General features: G+C 35.6%; 1 protein-coding gene across 1 annotated transcript; it reads right to left on the reverse strand.

The window, feature by feature from the left end:
* LOC142335516 (small ribosomal subunit protein bS1m-like) lies at positions 1–9,421 on the reverse strand. The gene is made up of 3 exons (XM_075384057.1): positions 9,127–9,421; positions 7,849–7,975; positions 1–443 (listed from the first exon to the last, which is right to left on the reverse strand). The coding sequence occupies exons 1-3, from the start codon at positions 9,391–9,393 to the stop codon at positions 229–231; spliced, it is 609 nt and encodes a 202-aa protein (XP_075240172.1). The 5' UTR covers positions 9,394–9,421; the 3' UTR covers positions 1–228.
* Between the last annotated feature and the right edge of the window lie 6,977 nt (positions 9,422–16,398).

Consider the following 16,398-nt stretch of genomic DNA (forward strand, 5'->3'; position numbering starts at 1 on the left):
TAAAATTGCTCAGTAAATTCAATATCAGCTACTTTTTATCGTACTAAAGTGCAACATCTGACACAAATCAACTGAAAATTTCAAAGGCAAACAACATTGGAAAACTAAATCAATTCAACAGTCAGATGGTTTGAAGCCCCAGTTTATCATCAAAGCATCACCGCGCGCTTTGGAGGAATCCCACGTTGCTGGAATTTCAAGCTTCATACTCAGATGAAAGATCATCATTCATAATTCTTCTTCTTCGTCTTGTTCTAAATCTGATGACCTCATTGAGCTGTCCAGAGCCCTCTGTTGCCGACTACTCCTACTGGTCAGCGTCTGTCTAATTGAGTCTACTGGACTGTTAACTGGGATTCCATCGATTGATAAAAGAGTGCAGTCCGCTTCGAGGAGTGAAGCTGCTTTGTACTCGCCATAAAATGTCTTTGCAAGCTCCGTATCTAAAATAAACATAAACCCACGAACGACTGATGAACTGCTCTCGAACGACAGACGGGGTAAATTTAATTTAGAGGCAGTGTAGCTTAGAAATAGAAAGCTTAATTTTTAACAACGAACTTTATTTAAGAACGCGAGCAACTTGGATCACAAAAAATGAACAACAAAAGCGTGAAAAAGTCACTAAAGAAGTCAAGGAATGTTCTCGAACAAAAGCCCGAAAACAGTCAAGCAAAAACGTTGCATAAAAAACGTATACAATATTTGCTTCAAACTGTTCGAGAGCATAAACTATCCCAACCGAGAACTTCCGCTTCTTTGAACAAACTTGGCTAAAAAATATAATAAAATTATAGATACACCCTCTTTGAGAATCACATCTACTTTCTACATTCCAGTAACCCGGAGCAACCAACCACTGTTTCACTTCTGAACTATTACATGCGCTGTAGATCAATGGCTGACTCCTTTCAGGAGATCCGGCCGACAATTTTTTACTGCTCGCTTTTTAAGATGTTAGATCCCATCGTCTGAACATTATCGACTTCTGTATTAAACAAACTGATCGGAACTACAATGGAACTACGGAAACTAAACCATAACTGCGTAATACATTAGTGAACGATATTTGAAGTTATGAAGAATTTGAAATAATTTCGTGTGTTGTCACTAGTTGACAAACTCATTTACTTGGTGCTGTGGTAAGTTTTTTTCCGTACGAAACCAATATAAAATTTTACCAATATAAAAAACAGTACTGAATCAGTTAACTTGAAGTATAATACAGTTTCAGTATTTTCATGAACAGTTGAATCAAAAACCATATTATTATTTCAAAAAATTCAATCTACCCAGTCTAAATTCAGAGAAAAACCAGAGCCTTCCCAAATTAACTGACAATTTTTAAACCATATAGATGCGAAAAAACTCAATGAAAACGTAGTCATTTCATTTTGTTTATGCAAAATTTTAGGAAAATTTATACCTTCGTCGCTGTATTAATCTACGCCCTCGTAATAATTTACACAGACATAGTTTTCTTTTGTTTTTTTTTTCATTTTTCACGTGTATTCCAAAACTTCAGGTTATATGACCAATAATAAAGCTAGGTCATTATATAGTTGATCTTTTGTTTCACTAAGGCTCTTGTGTGCTCCGTGGAACAGAAGTTCCTTTTTTGCTCTGTTAGCAAAAAATGAAGTATGCTATGAGCCACATTTAGGCTTCCCAGAAACCTTCTCAAATGTGACTCGAGAACCCAGATGTAGATCACAGGACAGTTAAATTTACTTCGCCAATTTTCTCTTTTTCTTTAATTTATGCAATAAAGAATAACTTTAACCCAAACGCTGTTCGTTTTTAATGGTTGGATCAACTAACTCCTCGCGCAGAGTGGTAATATAAACTGGATGTACTTAAATTATGATCACCATAAAATCAGAGTAAAACTACTCTAAAAATTATATTGGCCAGTCTATTTTTTGACATGCTCAGAGAACGGACAAGTGTAAAAATGCATATTAAACATTCCTGCATTTACACTGATTCAGTACTGAAATACGCTGGGTGGTAACCGACTGAACCAAAAAGCGCCGATAATATCAGGCCATTAAGAGCTCAGATGAAATAATTCAAGTGTATATTATATAGACTTAATGCTTATATGCTTGTTTTTTTATTGATTAGGTGCCGATCATACTCAGTATCGTCTTTTTAGCATTACTTTGAACAAATCAAAGCAACTCGGATCTGGATTTCTGCCCTACTTGCAGCATAAATTATCTGATTAAAATTTGACATGAATCCTCATAAATTCGCAGAAATCTGCCTGGTTGTCCATCTTGTAATATCAGTATTGGCAGATGGCCAAGCACTTCCCCTATATACGAGCAGATATGTATCCTTTCAAATCAGTAGCCAACCAAACCTATTTTTACATATTTAGAGAATTCTTAATTAACAGCGAGAAACAGGTCGTTACCTTAATCAAACTCGTATCTGAATAGATGCATGTTCTGATGTTTGAAAACAGCAAGGATAAACATACCCGGCATATTGACGAAAAATAGCCCCTGTTGATTCCCATAACCACGATTGGGATTGAAAGAAGAGAAAAAATGATTTTTGTAGGCAAACAATTTTAAAGTGCGAACTATTTTGATGTCATTTTGTAGTTGAATATACTCCTGTTTCATAGTGAGGTGATACAGGAGCTAGTATCAATACCGATAAGCATTAGCGATGACTTTTAAGAACAAAGTTCGAGTAACGGGCATCTGAAACCGAGCTTTACGGTTTTATCCCGTTTCTATTTCTGATTTCGTTTTTTGATACTGACTCTGATCATTTTGAAATGCTTTGCTGCGCAACTGCTGTCTAAAAGCAATATCAGCAGAATGAGCGAAGCGAAGAGTGAAACTAGCCTAGAGAAGTAAAAATGATTGCACGCAAAATGTTGAACAAGCTGTGAACTAAGGTATGGCGAAAAAAATTGAGTTCGACGAAGCAAAAAAAACATAGCAGAACAAGTCCTGAAACACAATTCAAAGAATTGAATCAAAAACATAGAAAAACGTTGCCTGACTAGCAGATCAATTGAACATTGCCAACCGAAACACAAACGAACTCATCTAAAAAATTGAGAAACTAAAATAATCAAACAAACTAAACAAAAATATTCTCAGTGCTAAGACTCTTGAAGCTTTTAACACTAAGGCAAAAATTGATGCCTTTTACCTATTTCAAAATATGTTTAAAGTCAATTTTTGTTTCTGAAATCGGTCCAGTATTATCTCTGCAAGACCTGAAAAAAATTCATTGGCCCTTGATCGATTAATTCGATAATGGCCGAATTTTTTTTTTAAATTTATTGAAAAATTTAAAGAAATGTAGCTCAAAATTGCGATATTAATAACTTCAGAATCATTCCTGTGTCTCTAGAGGCTATCCAGCAACCCAAGTCACAGCCTTAAGAAATTAATTGGCTCAAAGATCGATAGGCAATAATTTTTAGAAAAAATTTCAGATTTCAAAAAAAATGGAAATTCGAGCTATTAAAATGCTAAAACTATTCAATTTCCCCCAGCAACTATTCAGTAAAATACTACCAAACTTTGCACGATGTTATCTGGCTACTGAGGGAAGAAAAATTGAGTGAAAGACAAATGCTTTGAAAAAACTTGAAAAAAATTCAAATTTTATCAAAAAATTTTTAAAATTCGAAAGGCTAAATTGTTGAAACTATTCCATTGAAACTAACAAATCCATTGAAACTAGCAACCATGCAGTAACTTTTTATCAGACCGTGGAATAGGTTTTCTGGCACTTGAGAATGGAAAAATATCAAAAAATGACAAAAAAATTAAAAGAACTTAAAAAAATTGCACATTTTATTAAAAAAACGCTTAAATTCGAGACATTAAAATGCTGAAAACCAATTCATTGCTACTAGAAACTTTGCAGTGCCCTATTATTAAACCTTTAAGAAGATTATCTGGTCCCTGAAGCAGGAAAAACTCAAAAAATGACAAACATTTTCATAAAACTTGAAAAAAATTGCAAAAATTAGTATCATTTTGCGAGTTTGTGTTTGCAGTACCAAAACATATAGCTCATTAAATGGTCATAACAAGTAATTTTTTCTCGAAAAATGCCTTCATCAACTTTGAAAAAACTTCAACCTACGACTAATCAAACAAAAATCACAAAAAACATGAAACATTGCACCACTTTGAATCCAAAAACTCCTAAAAATGGCCTTTTAACCTTAAATTAAGGCCATGCCAGCAGCTGCACCACTCTAAGCACTTGAAGGACTAGTAAAGGCCTCGTTGTGTCTCTAATGAAACTTTGTGCCCTCTGGGTTTTACCTGTTTATCCCGTTTTGAAAGATCAGAATCATTGAAAAATGTGTGAACACATCTTAAAAAAACATAGCCGGAAGAGTTCCGGAAACGACTCGAAGTGAAAATCTATTTAACCGCCATCCAACTACTCATTAGAAAAAACTTGCCTCAACTAATTGATGATTTTCTCGAAACCAAACCATAAAACAAAAAAGTAAAAACAAAAAAAATCAAATCTGTTAAATTATGATAAATCTGATCAAATTTTGTCATAACTTGAGATCCCGAAATAACTATCTCTGCCAAAACTACTTCATCAAAACAGCTAGTACTCACTAAAACCACTTAAGTGAATGTTATAAAAAGACGAGGCCAAATTATGAAAAAAGCTCTTAAAAAAACAACTTGCACTAAAAAACTGGAAAAAGTTAGTAAATTTCTTAATATCACAAAAGCATATATATCCATAGAAAAATTCTTTTCAGCTAATAGGGCATTCAGATGCTCGCAAAACAATAGACAAGTCAAAATAGTCTATGAAACTTGTCTCAAAAAACAGAAAAAAAAACCCGAAAAACTGCAAAAAAAATTAAGAAAAATAGTTCCTATGTTCGCCATTTTTTGTCATATTTCTCATTAAAAAAAGAGATTCATATCCAAAATTGTCCAAACTTATTACTAAAGAACTAGAACAACTATTATGAACCCTAAACCTCCACAAATTCCATAAAAAATAAAGGAATAGAAACGGCATTCAAAAACAAATTCAACAAAATAAAAAAAACTAAATGAGTTTTTTTTTAATAGTACAAGGAAACATAAAACCGAATAAGGTTCCTTTGCAATTAGAGCAATGACAAACTCGCAAAACAATGAGCAAGTTATAATAGGGTGGCTAAGACACTTGTGTAAGATTAAAAAAAGAAAAACTGCAAAAAATGAGAAAAATTGTTAAAAATTTCTCCTGAAAAAAAAAATGATTTATACCAACAAAACTATAGTCAATTGGTATCTGACAATTCCTTAAGTAAAAAGCTTCTATTCAAATCCCACTTAAAGCAGTAAAACAAAAAAAAAACAGATAAAAAACATTAAATTTCGTCTAAAAATCAGCAAAACTGATCAAAAACCTCCAAATTAGCATCAAAAATCAAATTAACTACTTGAAACCTTCAATTCCTATCAAAACGAACCTAAAACCAATACAATATCATAATCAAACCTCATAACCATCAAAAGTTGCAAAAAAAACTGCTTTTAAAAGCCGCACGTGAACAAAATTTTTCGCTCGCTTAGAAAAAATTTTTTCACACATCAATTTCTCGCTCTCTCAAAAACAGCGGTATGAACAAAAACTACTCTCTTTTCACTCCGCTCTTCACTTTTGTTCAGCACCAAAATCACTCCAAATTTTTTCACGCGTTTCATTTCCCGCTTCAAAATTCACTCCAAAAATTGATTAAAAAAAGGACTTCTCCAATACTCCTCTTCGAGTCGTAAAAAAGACAGCACCCCAATACAATTTAAATTCTTTGAATTGTAAAAAAATAGGAGTGCTATAATAGCCGGCTGAGAAGCAGAGGCGGCTATTAATAAACTTAAAACTGAGTTTTTCCAAAATTTAATTCGAATAAACAACATATCCTCATTTCAAACATGGGTCGCATTTGCAACACATTTGCAACATTAGATACATTATCCGCAAGTACTTAAGTTACTTGTTCAATTTGTTTGGGATGACAAAAAGGAAAGATGAACAGTAACGTTGTACGAATCGCTCTCCGAGGCAACCAATTTATAAATGTAAAAACTTCCGAATAGGGGCTCAAAGGATGAGAACAATGTACAGTAACGGGTATTAGTTTAACAACAGACTTAATATCAGAATTCTCACAACTGAAATCAATCAAAAAATCAAGCAGTCGAGAGTAAAGAAAACTCGGTAAGTGAAATCGGAAGAATGTTCTAGCAACAAACGTCCAAACGATTATGTACAAAGACACACGCGTTTACAATAATTGTTCCAAACCTCGTGCGAGAGCACTTAAAGAAAATCCTTTACCATTTTTTGCTCAAAATCTGTTTTATGCTACCACAGAAGAACTGGTTAATGCATTTTTTAAATATTTTCAACAAATGACACCCCTATTGCAAAAGGGTAGTCAATTCTCTGCAGGGCACCAAAGGGGAGGCGATTGTTGAAAAGATCCCAATTTTCTACAGTTGTTTCTTGTTACATTGACGTTACATATGAAGTTTCAGTTACATGTTCTAGATACCTTCTACTTTCAAGCTGTGTTATTTCTTCGAGAAGCAAAAAAATCTCTTGAAGTGTAGATCCAGTTTAGAACCACTTTTGTACGTATCCGCTAAAGATATTGATAGTGGTCGGGCAAATATGACTGAACAAACAGACAAGATGGTATGAGGTTCGAATCCCCCCTCCCCGGATAAATTAGGGTAATCAGAGCAATTGAAACTGTCACTTGAGCCGAAAGGAAATTCATGTACAACCATTAACAATCAAGTTTATTACAGCAGCAGCTTGAAGAGTTTTGAGTTTGAGTTTGGGACATTGGTTCTAAACTGTACACTGTTACTGGGGTACGAAGCCATTTTAAACACCGTGGAGGGTTTTTACTGGCTTTTCCTGATTGCGATTACTTGTCGTTGATTACTTCTGGCTAGCCGTGTTTGCAGTTGTTATTGAACATTGTTAGGCATAAAGGTAAGTTTTGTCAGGGATCGGGAAAAAAAAGAAAGAATAAGTAGGTAAAAAAAGGACAGAAAAAATAGATTGAATTAAACTAAAACTAGAGGAAGGGATGAGAATTAATCAGCTTTGTTTGTTGCTCGAGACAGCTGCGGCGCGTTGGGGGATCGAACTCCCGCTGTGTTTTTCTTTTAGTATACTTATGTGTTGCGCCAATATACACACGTCTCTGCTTGAGAATTGTCTTTATGGTTCGGTTCATTTACCTTGGCTGATGAGTTTCTCTCGATTTTTGAATTGAATTCGTTATACATAATTGAGATACTTTAGAACCATTGGTGCAAAGTTTGCCGGTTTCGAATTGTATCGTATTTTTACAAATACTGAGCATTCAGGCTTGAGGGGAGTAACAAAATGTCTGTACGCACTACTCCCGAGAGTCCTCCTCCAGAGGAGAAGTTTCCTCACGGCATGGTTCGGGTGATTCCTCTCGAAAGCTTCGGCGACGGAGCCAGGGATCCCCGGCAGATTGCCCGAAAGAAGCTTCCTCTGTTTGAGGGGCTGTTACCTGATGGACTTTCGGAGGCTTATAGAGCTTGGAAGCGACAGAAGCGCATTTTAAAGCCTAGGAAACGGCGGGCAACTTCTGATTCTGATTCAAAAGGATCGAAGAAGCTTCCTGACCCAATTGGAAATTTTAAGAGGTGCTGTGCATGCTAATTTTAAAGCGTCAAATTTTAAGGATCGAAGAAGCTTCCTGACCCAATTGGAAATTTTAAAGAGCAATTGAAACTGTCACTGTTAGCTAACATAATGCAAAATGAGATAGAGAGAGAGAGAGGTGCTCACCAATTATTCGCAATTTCACATTGTCTCCTGGGTAAACTGATTTTCTATAGCTAGCCGGCCGCGTGCACACACAGTGAAATTTGTGTCCAAAGTCAATGTAAAGATCAGATCCAACCACCCGAAACACCTTCACACGCAGAATTGTTGCATCGCAAATTAAAATTTCTCATTTTTATTATTACATTTATTTATTTTTATCCAGCAACAAGCGTTATATATAATTGGATAGACTAACTTATCGAATACAAATCGAAGATACAGCCATTTTTTAAATGATACTTGCCCTTGCACTCCATCTCAATTTAAGAAAAATACTAAACAGGTTAAGAAATCTTGATTCATAAAACTTTTTTCTAAGTTTTATCAATTCAGATTTCAAATCTTTACCAATTTCTTCTTTACATAGTCAGTATAAAGCAAGATACTGGCTGTGCATGCTAATTTTAAAGCGTCAAAGCAATTCATGGGTAAGAAAACGACGAAAAAGTTCTACGTTACAGAACCACGACACGAAATTCTGACATGATCATAAGACAAAGAACATAATAATTCAAACTCATGTGCCCAATAGTTTTCAGTTAATTGCTAATAGGTAGAGATATGTATTAAGAGGATAGAGGTGGTATAATTTATAAAAAGCACCTACACCTGACTGATAACTGCCGCTTTTGGCATTTTGGAAGCTAACATCAGAGACGATTTAAACTGCAGATAATATTTCAACTTCCGGATCTTTTCCGTCTGTGCCCCTCTCCCCCCCCCCCCCCAGTACGTTATGCGCCCCAAGTTACAGAGCACATGTCATTACATAGTAAATCATCATGTAAAAATATGGCACGTGCGTCTGGGGGGGGGGCAAATAGTATGCGCCCAATAAGCTGGGGGGAGGGGGGTTGGGCACAACACCCCCCCCCCCCCCAGCTTAGTGCGCGCATTTTGTTTGCACCCCTCAGACGCAAGTGCCATATTTTTACATGATGATTTACTATGTAATGGCATGTGCTCTGTAACGGGGGGGGGGCATAACGTACTGGGGGGGGGGCATAACGTACTGGGGGGGGGGGCACAAACGGAAAAGATTCCAAATATTTTATTTGAAATTTTAAAGATTTGAATTTTTATTTGATATTTCTTATGATATTTGATATGTCTAAGCCCGCCTCTTATTATGCCATACAGCACTTAATAAGAGCAACAATGAGTGCCTTTTATGAAAACAAAAATTGTTCACAGATTTGGGAGAAATATCCGAGAAAGGAGCGATGCAAAAACTCTGACCTCTCCAGTGACCACTTTACCAACCGGGTCACCCATTTGCACGAACGCGCTCTCTCGCAGAAGAGTCGCAAACGATGCCTCACCCTCAGGTCTCAACTCGGTTTGAGTTGTTGGTATTAGTTCTGAGTTGTATTTTGCAGACACTTCAGGATTCGGGTCAATCACATCAGAGCTCAGGTACCGTACATATTGATACAGCTGATTGAAAGTACGATTTTGTGGGTTTGCTTTTTTACTCACTACGGAGACAAGTCTTCGACAGAGCATTTTTAATCTAAAAAAAAACTAGCTCTGATGACGTCAGACGTTTCTGGATTCAACGCATCAATTGATATGCAGTGTAAACGGTAGGTACATAACCCCCCAATAACCCCCCCCCCAAACAAATTAAGTTCCATTTTATATAAACATGACCTTTATATTATCGGCAAAAATAATCTCTCTGTTTGATTTTTCTTGACTTTAAATGCCGAACCTCTCCATTCGTTCTTTCACCTGTAAATTAATCAGCTACTCTCATTTATTCTCAAATTTGCGGAAATATACCACACCTTTGTAAAATATTCGCTCTGACCTTAACGGTACCACTACACAGAATACAATCTTCTTAAACAATTCTCTCTCTCTCTCTCTCAAGCTGGACATAAAAACAGGAAAATATAACATGCAGAAACGATAGAATTTGGCGATCCAAATTTTCAAGGCCTCATACATACACCTTAACGGTTACTGAACCAAGCACTGATATTTTTACCAAAACTTCTTTTGGTAACTCGATTCAGGGCAAGTGGTCGTCTGGCTTGCAAAATTTACAAAGCCACGCAACTGTGTATAAATAGAACAAAAGTGAAAAGACAATATTTCAGGCTCGAACTTTCACTGAAAAAGATTCCCTTTTGTGGTATTTTGACGACACAGTGAAAACTGCAAGTGAATAGGAATCAAAATCGGCCGAGATAAAATGACCGAGCAACGGGTCAAACCCGGCAGATTGCCGAAAATAGCCGCAGTTGATCACAAGGACCGACGTTGGGGGGTTAAAACAGATAGAGTAAAAAAATTGACGATTGCCGAGCGTCAAAAATGTTCTAGCTTGACCACAGGGGTCAAACTTTTAAGACTAAGAACCGCCTTTGACACCCTGAAAATGTCTCCTCAAAACAGTTTTGGTGAATTGCATACTTAGAGACTAGTAAGGCCTAAGGCTCCAAGAGAGCTGCTCGGCCAGTTAATGCCCTAAAAAAGTTAAAAGGGTCCGACGAAAAAATAGTCAAGCGAAAAATAGAAAAAGACAACATGACTAATATAATTGCTACACAAATTTGTTTGAGAGCAATTAACAAATTAGGAATACACTAAAGAAAATCTGGTATCTTAATGCATGAGAAAAATACGAGAGTCGAAACGAAATTCTTTAAGGGTCAAAAAGTTTTCTAATTTCTTCCGCAGTTCATTGGATTCAATATACACTGTGAATATATTCAATATACAATATACTATTAGCAATCAGCAGTATACTCTAAGGAACTTGGATAACTTAATTGTTCCGACCCTCTTGAGGGGGGGAACTATATACTCAACTGGGTTTTTTTTTGTTCCGTGAATTTTCGCCGCTCGATATATTCATCGTAGAGAGTTGAGACGGGTATCATTAGAAAGCTCGTCCAGCGTAGAATATGGAATTAAAAAAATTTTTTTAATTTTCGTTTTCTACAGGGAGTTATCGAGGTTTAAACTTCTGAGAAAAGAAGAGTGAATTCACGTTGTTTTTATTCACATTTTCCGGAATTTTTGCCTAAATTTTCGTCAATTTTGGTAAAATTTGTTATAATTTTCAAGAATAGTGTCGTTGATTTCATTTTTGAAGACGAACAAGCATTGTTGATTGTTTTGATTTAATTTTTTTGGTCAAAAAATCTGGATAAACATTTCAAAATTTAGCCTTTTTCATCAAAAACAGCACGAAATAAGCTACTTTAGTCCACTTTGATTAAATTTGCCGACAGTACACCCCCAAACAACACTCATACAATCTTTGTAGACTCAGAGGGGGGCTATTTCTACTTCAGAGTCCGCTGAGAGTGCACTGTAGTTAAAACTTTGCCGTTTTTTGCTAACTTTACTCACTGATTATCAAAAATGCAGAATTTATTTTGAGTTTTCAACTAACAAATTATCTATATCTACAACATTCGAAGAATCAATTGTTCCTAACGGACAATAAATATTAGCAGGGCTAGTTTTGGGCCATTCTTAGACTGTTACAATCCAAAAGAAATCGGGTTGTAATCAGTCGGTCTTTTTTTTTTAAAAAAGACTTTTTTTTTAATAATAAAGAACAGAACATATCAAATCAAAGCTCAGGAGTGATAGGTCCAACCATTTCGCTTGCTACGCACCTCCAAGCTAATGCATTTAGTTTTTTAATTGAAAGTTTATGGTCGTTTCTTTTTTAAAAATAATTGACTTTTCAATAAGTAATGGCTTAATTAAATTTTCCTCTAATTTTTTCCTAATTTGCTCAACTTCCAGCTTAGTGTCAGCAAAGAAAGACTGCTTCTTCTTTCTACTGAGTTAACATTTATTCTCGGTTGCAGTTTTAAGCCTGAAGTTATTGTTTTCTGGCTTTGATACTACAAGATTTCAGATTTTTGTTTGTTTTCATATTTGCCAGTTTTTCACGTTTTCTAATTTTGTCACATTATCACATTATTGACAGTTCCATGTCACCTTATTAGCATTGAGAATAAGACACAATTGAAGATATTAAAATCTTGAAAGATATACATCATCGTTTTAACGGCCTCGACGCCTCTTTCTTGAAGAAATCAATTGAATTTTTTAATTTTGTCTCTAACTGTCATTTATACTTTGTCGTTTCGGTCGTATGAAATTTCCTGTAGAGTGATAGCTTTCATTGGCTTTTTATGGAAAAATAGAAGAACCGATATTCTGATATTAGTTGATAGCTGATGGCTTTCATGACTTTGAAAACAATCGTTTTCCAAAATTAAAAAAAAAACTTTTTAACTTAGCAATTTTGTTCTTTTTATGTTTCTTTTTGTTACCCAATCTCGTTAGTTAATTACTGGTCAAAAATGACATTATGGGTGTCAAGGGAACAAAACGGATTGGTGTCCCAAAATCTTTTTTTAAAGAATTTATGACCTTACTGGCTTCGACACCGGTTTTTCACAAAAAAAAGTAAATTAATTTGATTTTGTCATAATTGACGTTCTTTTTGTAGATTCAAGAAATATTCTGGATAATTACAGGTCTTGAGGGCTTCCTTTTCATGAATAAACGACCCTAATTAAATAGCTGTTTTTGTAATTAATGCCTTTCATGACATTGAATGTAATTTTGTTTCGAAAAAGAAATTAAAAGTATTACTTTAGCACTTCGCTTTTTTGTCTACTTGTTACCTAGTCTTACAATTGAATGGCCACGTACTACATTATAGCTGTTTGAAGAAGGCACAATCAAATATATTTTGAGTGCCAAAATCTGGCTTCACGGTTTTGACAGCGTTTTCTGGCAAGTTTCAATTGAAATTTTGTTTTTCTTTGTTGTTCTTTTTAGCCGCTTTAAAAAATGAACAAGGACAGGTCCTAATGCCCTTCTATAGGAGCAGTGTTAATCGTAAATTTGTGGTAATACTAATTGATTCCTGATGGTATTTATTACTTTGAAGTTAACTGTTTCAAAAAAATAAGTTAATTTTTTTACTTTACTGTTTTTGTTCTTTTTTGTATAATTGTTACCAAACCTTTTTATGGACTGGTCGCATATGTCTTCTGGTGATTTATATGTAATTTTTGTTTAGTTTTAATTTTATCTGACGGTATGTTGACTTTCTATTAAATTTAGTTTTTAAGAGGGACATAAATTTTTTGATGTAACTAATGTTTGTTGTTGTTTGATTTTGCTGTTCGTCTTGACTCGCTTTCTTAATATTGACATATAACAGCAATCTAATGCATCAATTTTTACTCCAATGAGTTATTTGCTTTGGAGTCTATCTTATCGTTCATACAGAATTTTTTGAAAAAGACTTGGGCTTTTTTGGGAATCGCAAAAAATAATTTTTGGGTTCTTCTATCTGTTCCTCATTTGGTAGACAATTATGCCAAAATTGTGGATGGGCGGGGTCGGAACCTTATGTGCCATCGCACATTACCGAGCCGCCTTGTTCACTAAGTCTTTAAGCTTAATCCAAAAACAAATGGTATCCAAGTCTCCGAAAACCATTAGCTACAAACTGAACTAACAAAAACAAAAATTGGTCACATAACGCCGGTCAGACCTGTCATCAGCGAGATTAGGTAACAAAAAATAAATAAGGAAAAAACAAAGTGCCAAAGTCAAGTGTAAAAAACCAGACACTATCGACTGACTACATATACAGAGTGACTAACTCTTAACTGGAAAGCGGAAAAGGCTCTTTATTAAGGAGAATAGATTGCAAGACAACAACACCACAAATACTGGAATACATTCTTAGACCACATTCTTAACCAATAGTGGCATTCGTGATGACAAATCATAGAAAAGAGAAGTAAAATTGTCGAAAAAGACTCTGTAAAAATTCTTCAAACATTGGTTTCTCAATCAACATTTAAAGCAGTTAGAAAAAATTCAAGGCCTAGAACAACTCGATTTGGGCTGTCAATTTTATGACACATACGGTCTATAAGGAAAAAGCCCTAGAAAAGCTTTTTCAAAATAGATATTTGAAATCAAACACTCAAGACTAATACTCAAGAATTAGGGCATATAAGTTTGGCACTATTAAGATGCGCTTCATTGATCTTTAACTAGTTAACGTTTATAAAATTTAAAGTTCGATGAGTGAGTTAGAAGTCATTTTTTGAGTGAGGTAAGTCACGCAACTGAACTAAAAGCAGAAATGACGTCACGCACACATTTTAACTGCAAAGCAGTAGAAGTCAATGAAGTCACTGACAAATTCAATTCCAAGAAGTCAGGGTAAGACGAAACAAAAATCTGTTAGACGATTAAAAAAATTAGGAGTGCAATAATAGCCGCCTGGAATTGCTGACGCGGCTATTAATAAAACTTTGCGCGTCTAATAAGACTACGTCGAAAAACCCGTGAACATAATTTTGAAAAAAAAAGTTCCAAAACAATCCAAATCCATTAAGGTGCAAAAAAAGATCACATGTAAACAACAACCAATGGCTGACGGCGGCTATTGACAAAGGCGAAAAATTGTCGATTACGGCTCTCACCCAGATGATAGCTCAGACCATAGTGCCAAATTCGCTCAGACTATTTCACTGAATTGAGAAAACATAACAAATTGTCTAACGGTCAGCACAAGAATATCCCAATTATTGACGCAACTACTAAGTAACAGCATTGGCAATTTGATGGTTGACTCCCTGTTCTGATGAAAAAAACAACTAAACAAAACGCAAGTAACCAAAAAAAGAGTCACAAAAACGTGCGGCTTAAAATTTTTGCCTTTTCAATAACGAACCTTTTAAAAAACCAGACAGAAAAACAAGAGTATTCTATACTTACAAACCAGACCGCTAATAGCACAGATTCAGAGGCATCGGTGATCGCGTGCAATTCAAAGTTGACTCTTCTTTGAATAAGTTCTGAACATGTACATATTTAGTTAACATCAGCTCAGAATCGGAGGTTCTGAATGGGTAAGGGTTGGTTCCCTTAAGCCATAGGATGGCAACAAAAAATAAGTACAAGGACAAACCTTAAACTACACCCCAATTTGCATGAGGTTCATCTGGCTCGATTTGCCAGAAAAGAGTGGCGAAAAAGGTAGTCAGTCTCCTGGTAAAAATTACATCAGTTCTCTGTTGGTAAAGAAAACCTGAGCTACCACATCGCTTTCTAAGTTTTCCACGGTTTTTCAGCCCCAATTCTCGGCGGTTTTTTCATCCCTAGAAATTGGAACAAAAATTAACCTGCAGAATATCCCGCAGCCGACGGCACCAAAGGATGCAGTGTTCAGCAGATGGCCAGCATTTCGCGTTGGATATTTCGTGCCACTTTCCTTTTCCAAGGGAAAACCGTATGGCGTACGGAAACTTTTTGCGCGCGACCTGCTAAACTTTACCTTTACTGTCTATAAACATTGATATTCCAATTGAAACATCTTGTTTTAGTAACTGCCCGGGTTGGAGTCCCATAGAATCCCATCGATGGATCATGGGAATTTCAGAGAAATCCATCGATGGATCATTGAATGTCCCATTACCATTTAACGCTGGGCATGGAAAAATCATAGAAAACTTTATGAAATTGTAATGATTTCCTCTGATGGAATCCCTCGCTCACAATTACAGAACTATGTTTTTTGTCTAGACAGATTGTTGTATACAAACTGACGACTTTCCATTCAACATTTTACAGACGACTTTTACTCATCTGTTTGCCTCTGGATTTTAGTCAACTTTTCATCAACCGACAATCTTTACGCTTATTTCAAGTAAAATATCTTTGACCACTAATTTCCGTAAAACCTTTGTGCGAATTGATATTCTCGCACGCTTCAGTTATGATTAACACATGGAAAGAAATTTTGGATCAGCTCGTTCCTACAAACTAACAATCCAAAAAAATGTAGTTATTAGTGTAAAACAGACAACTGTGATTGGCCTGTTATTACGATCCAGTTAAGATAACTTCACGAGTTACTTGAGCCACATTATCTTACTTCATTTTCGAATACATTTTTTTCTTTACCTTGACTCGTTTTTACGAACCCACTGTCCCTTATAGCTTATTATAATTAACCAAGTTCCCCTATTTAATTATATTTGCGAATTATTTTCTCGTACTGTTGATTTTAATCAAATTTATTATTGTGCTCAACTACGAGCTAAAATCGATTGACGTCAGACAAATCGCTGTCACACAACATGCGGGGCGGTTTAACTAAGAAGGATGCGCAAGCAAATGGACCTGAGACATTCTAACATTTTAACTTGCAAGAAAAAACCCGAAGGATCCCGGATCACATTCTAACATCTTAACCACGAAGCTTTACTGGCTTTGCATACGATTGACTTTATGTTAACAGCATACCTGATTTCAAAATAAAGAGCGAAACTTGGATCACAGACACCGTAAGAAGTGGACCGAGAAAAAGAGCAATGTTCGAGAACAAAAACGCAAAAATGTTTGTTCAAGCACAACTTTGGTTTGTTCAAGCACAACTCATGCACGGGGCTCTTACGTCCTAAACGCTGTACCGCGGTGGGGATTAGGGGGGTAAAGTGA

This window comes from Convolutriloba macropyga, chromosome 2 (assembly GCF_964194025.1).
Source record: "Convolutriloba macropyga chromosome 2, txConMacr16.3, whole genome shotgun sequence".
Classification (NCBI taxonomy): Eukaryota; Metazoa; Xenacoelomorpha; order Acoela; family Convolutidae; genus Convolutriloba; species Convolutriloba macropyga.

Bases quoted from the DNA above. Each gene is read 5' to 3' on its own strand.
- LOC142335516 (XM_075384057.1), bottom strand. From the start codon at position 9,393: ATGCTCTGTCGAAGACTTGTCTCCGTAGTGAGTAAAAAAGCAAACCCA. The intron at 7,976-9,126 runs GTCAGAGTTTTT...CTGCGTGTGAAG, and splicing joins GTAAAGTGGTCACTGGAGAG to GTGTTTCGGGTGGTTGGATC. The intron at 444-7,848 runs GTGAGCACCTCT...TGTTTATTTTAG, and splicing joins TGTGAAATTGCGAATAATTG to ATACGGAGCTTGCAAAGACA.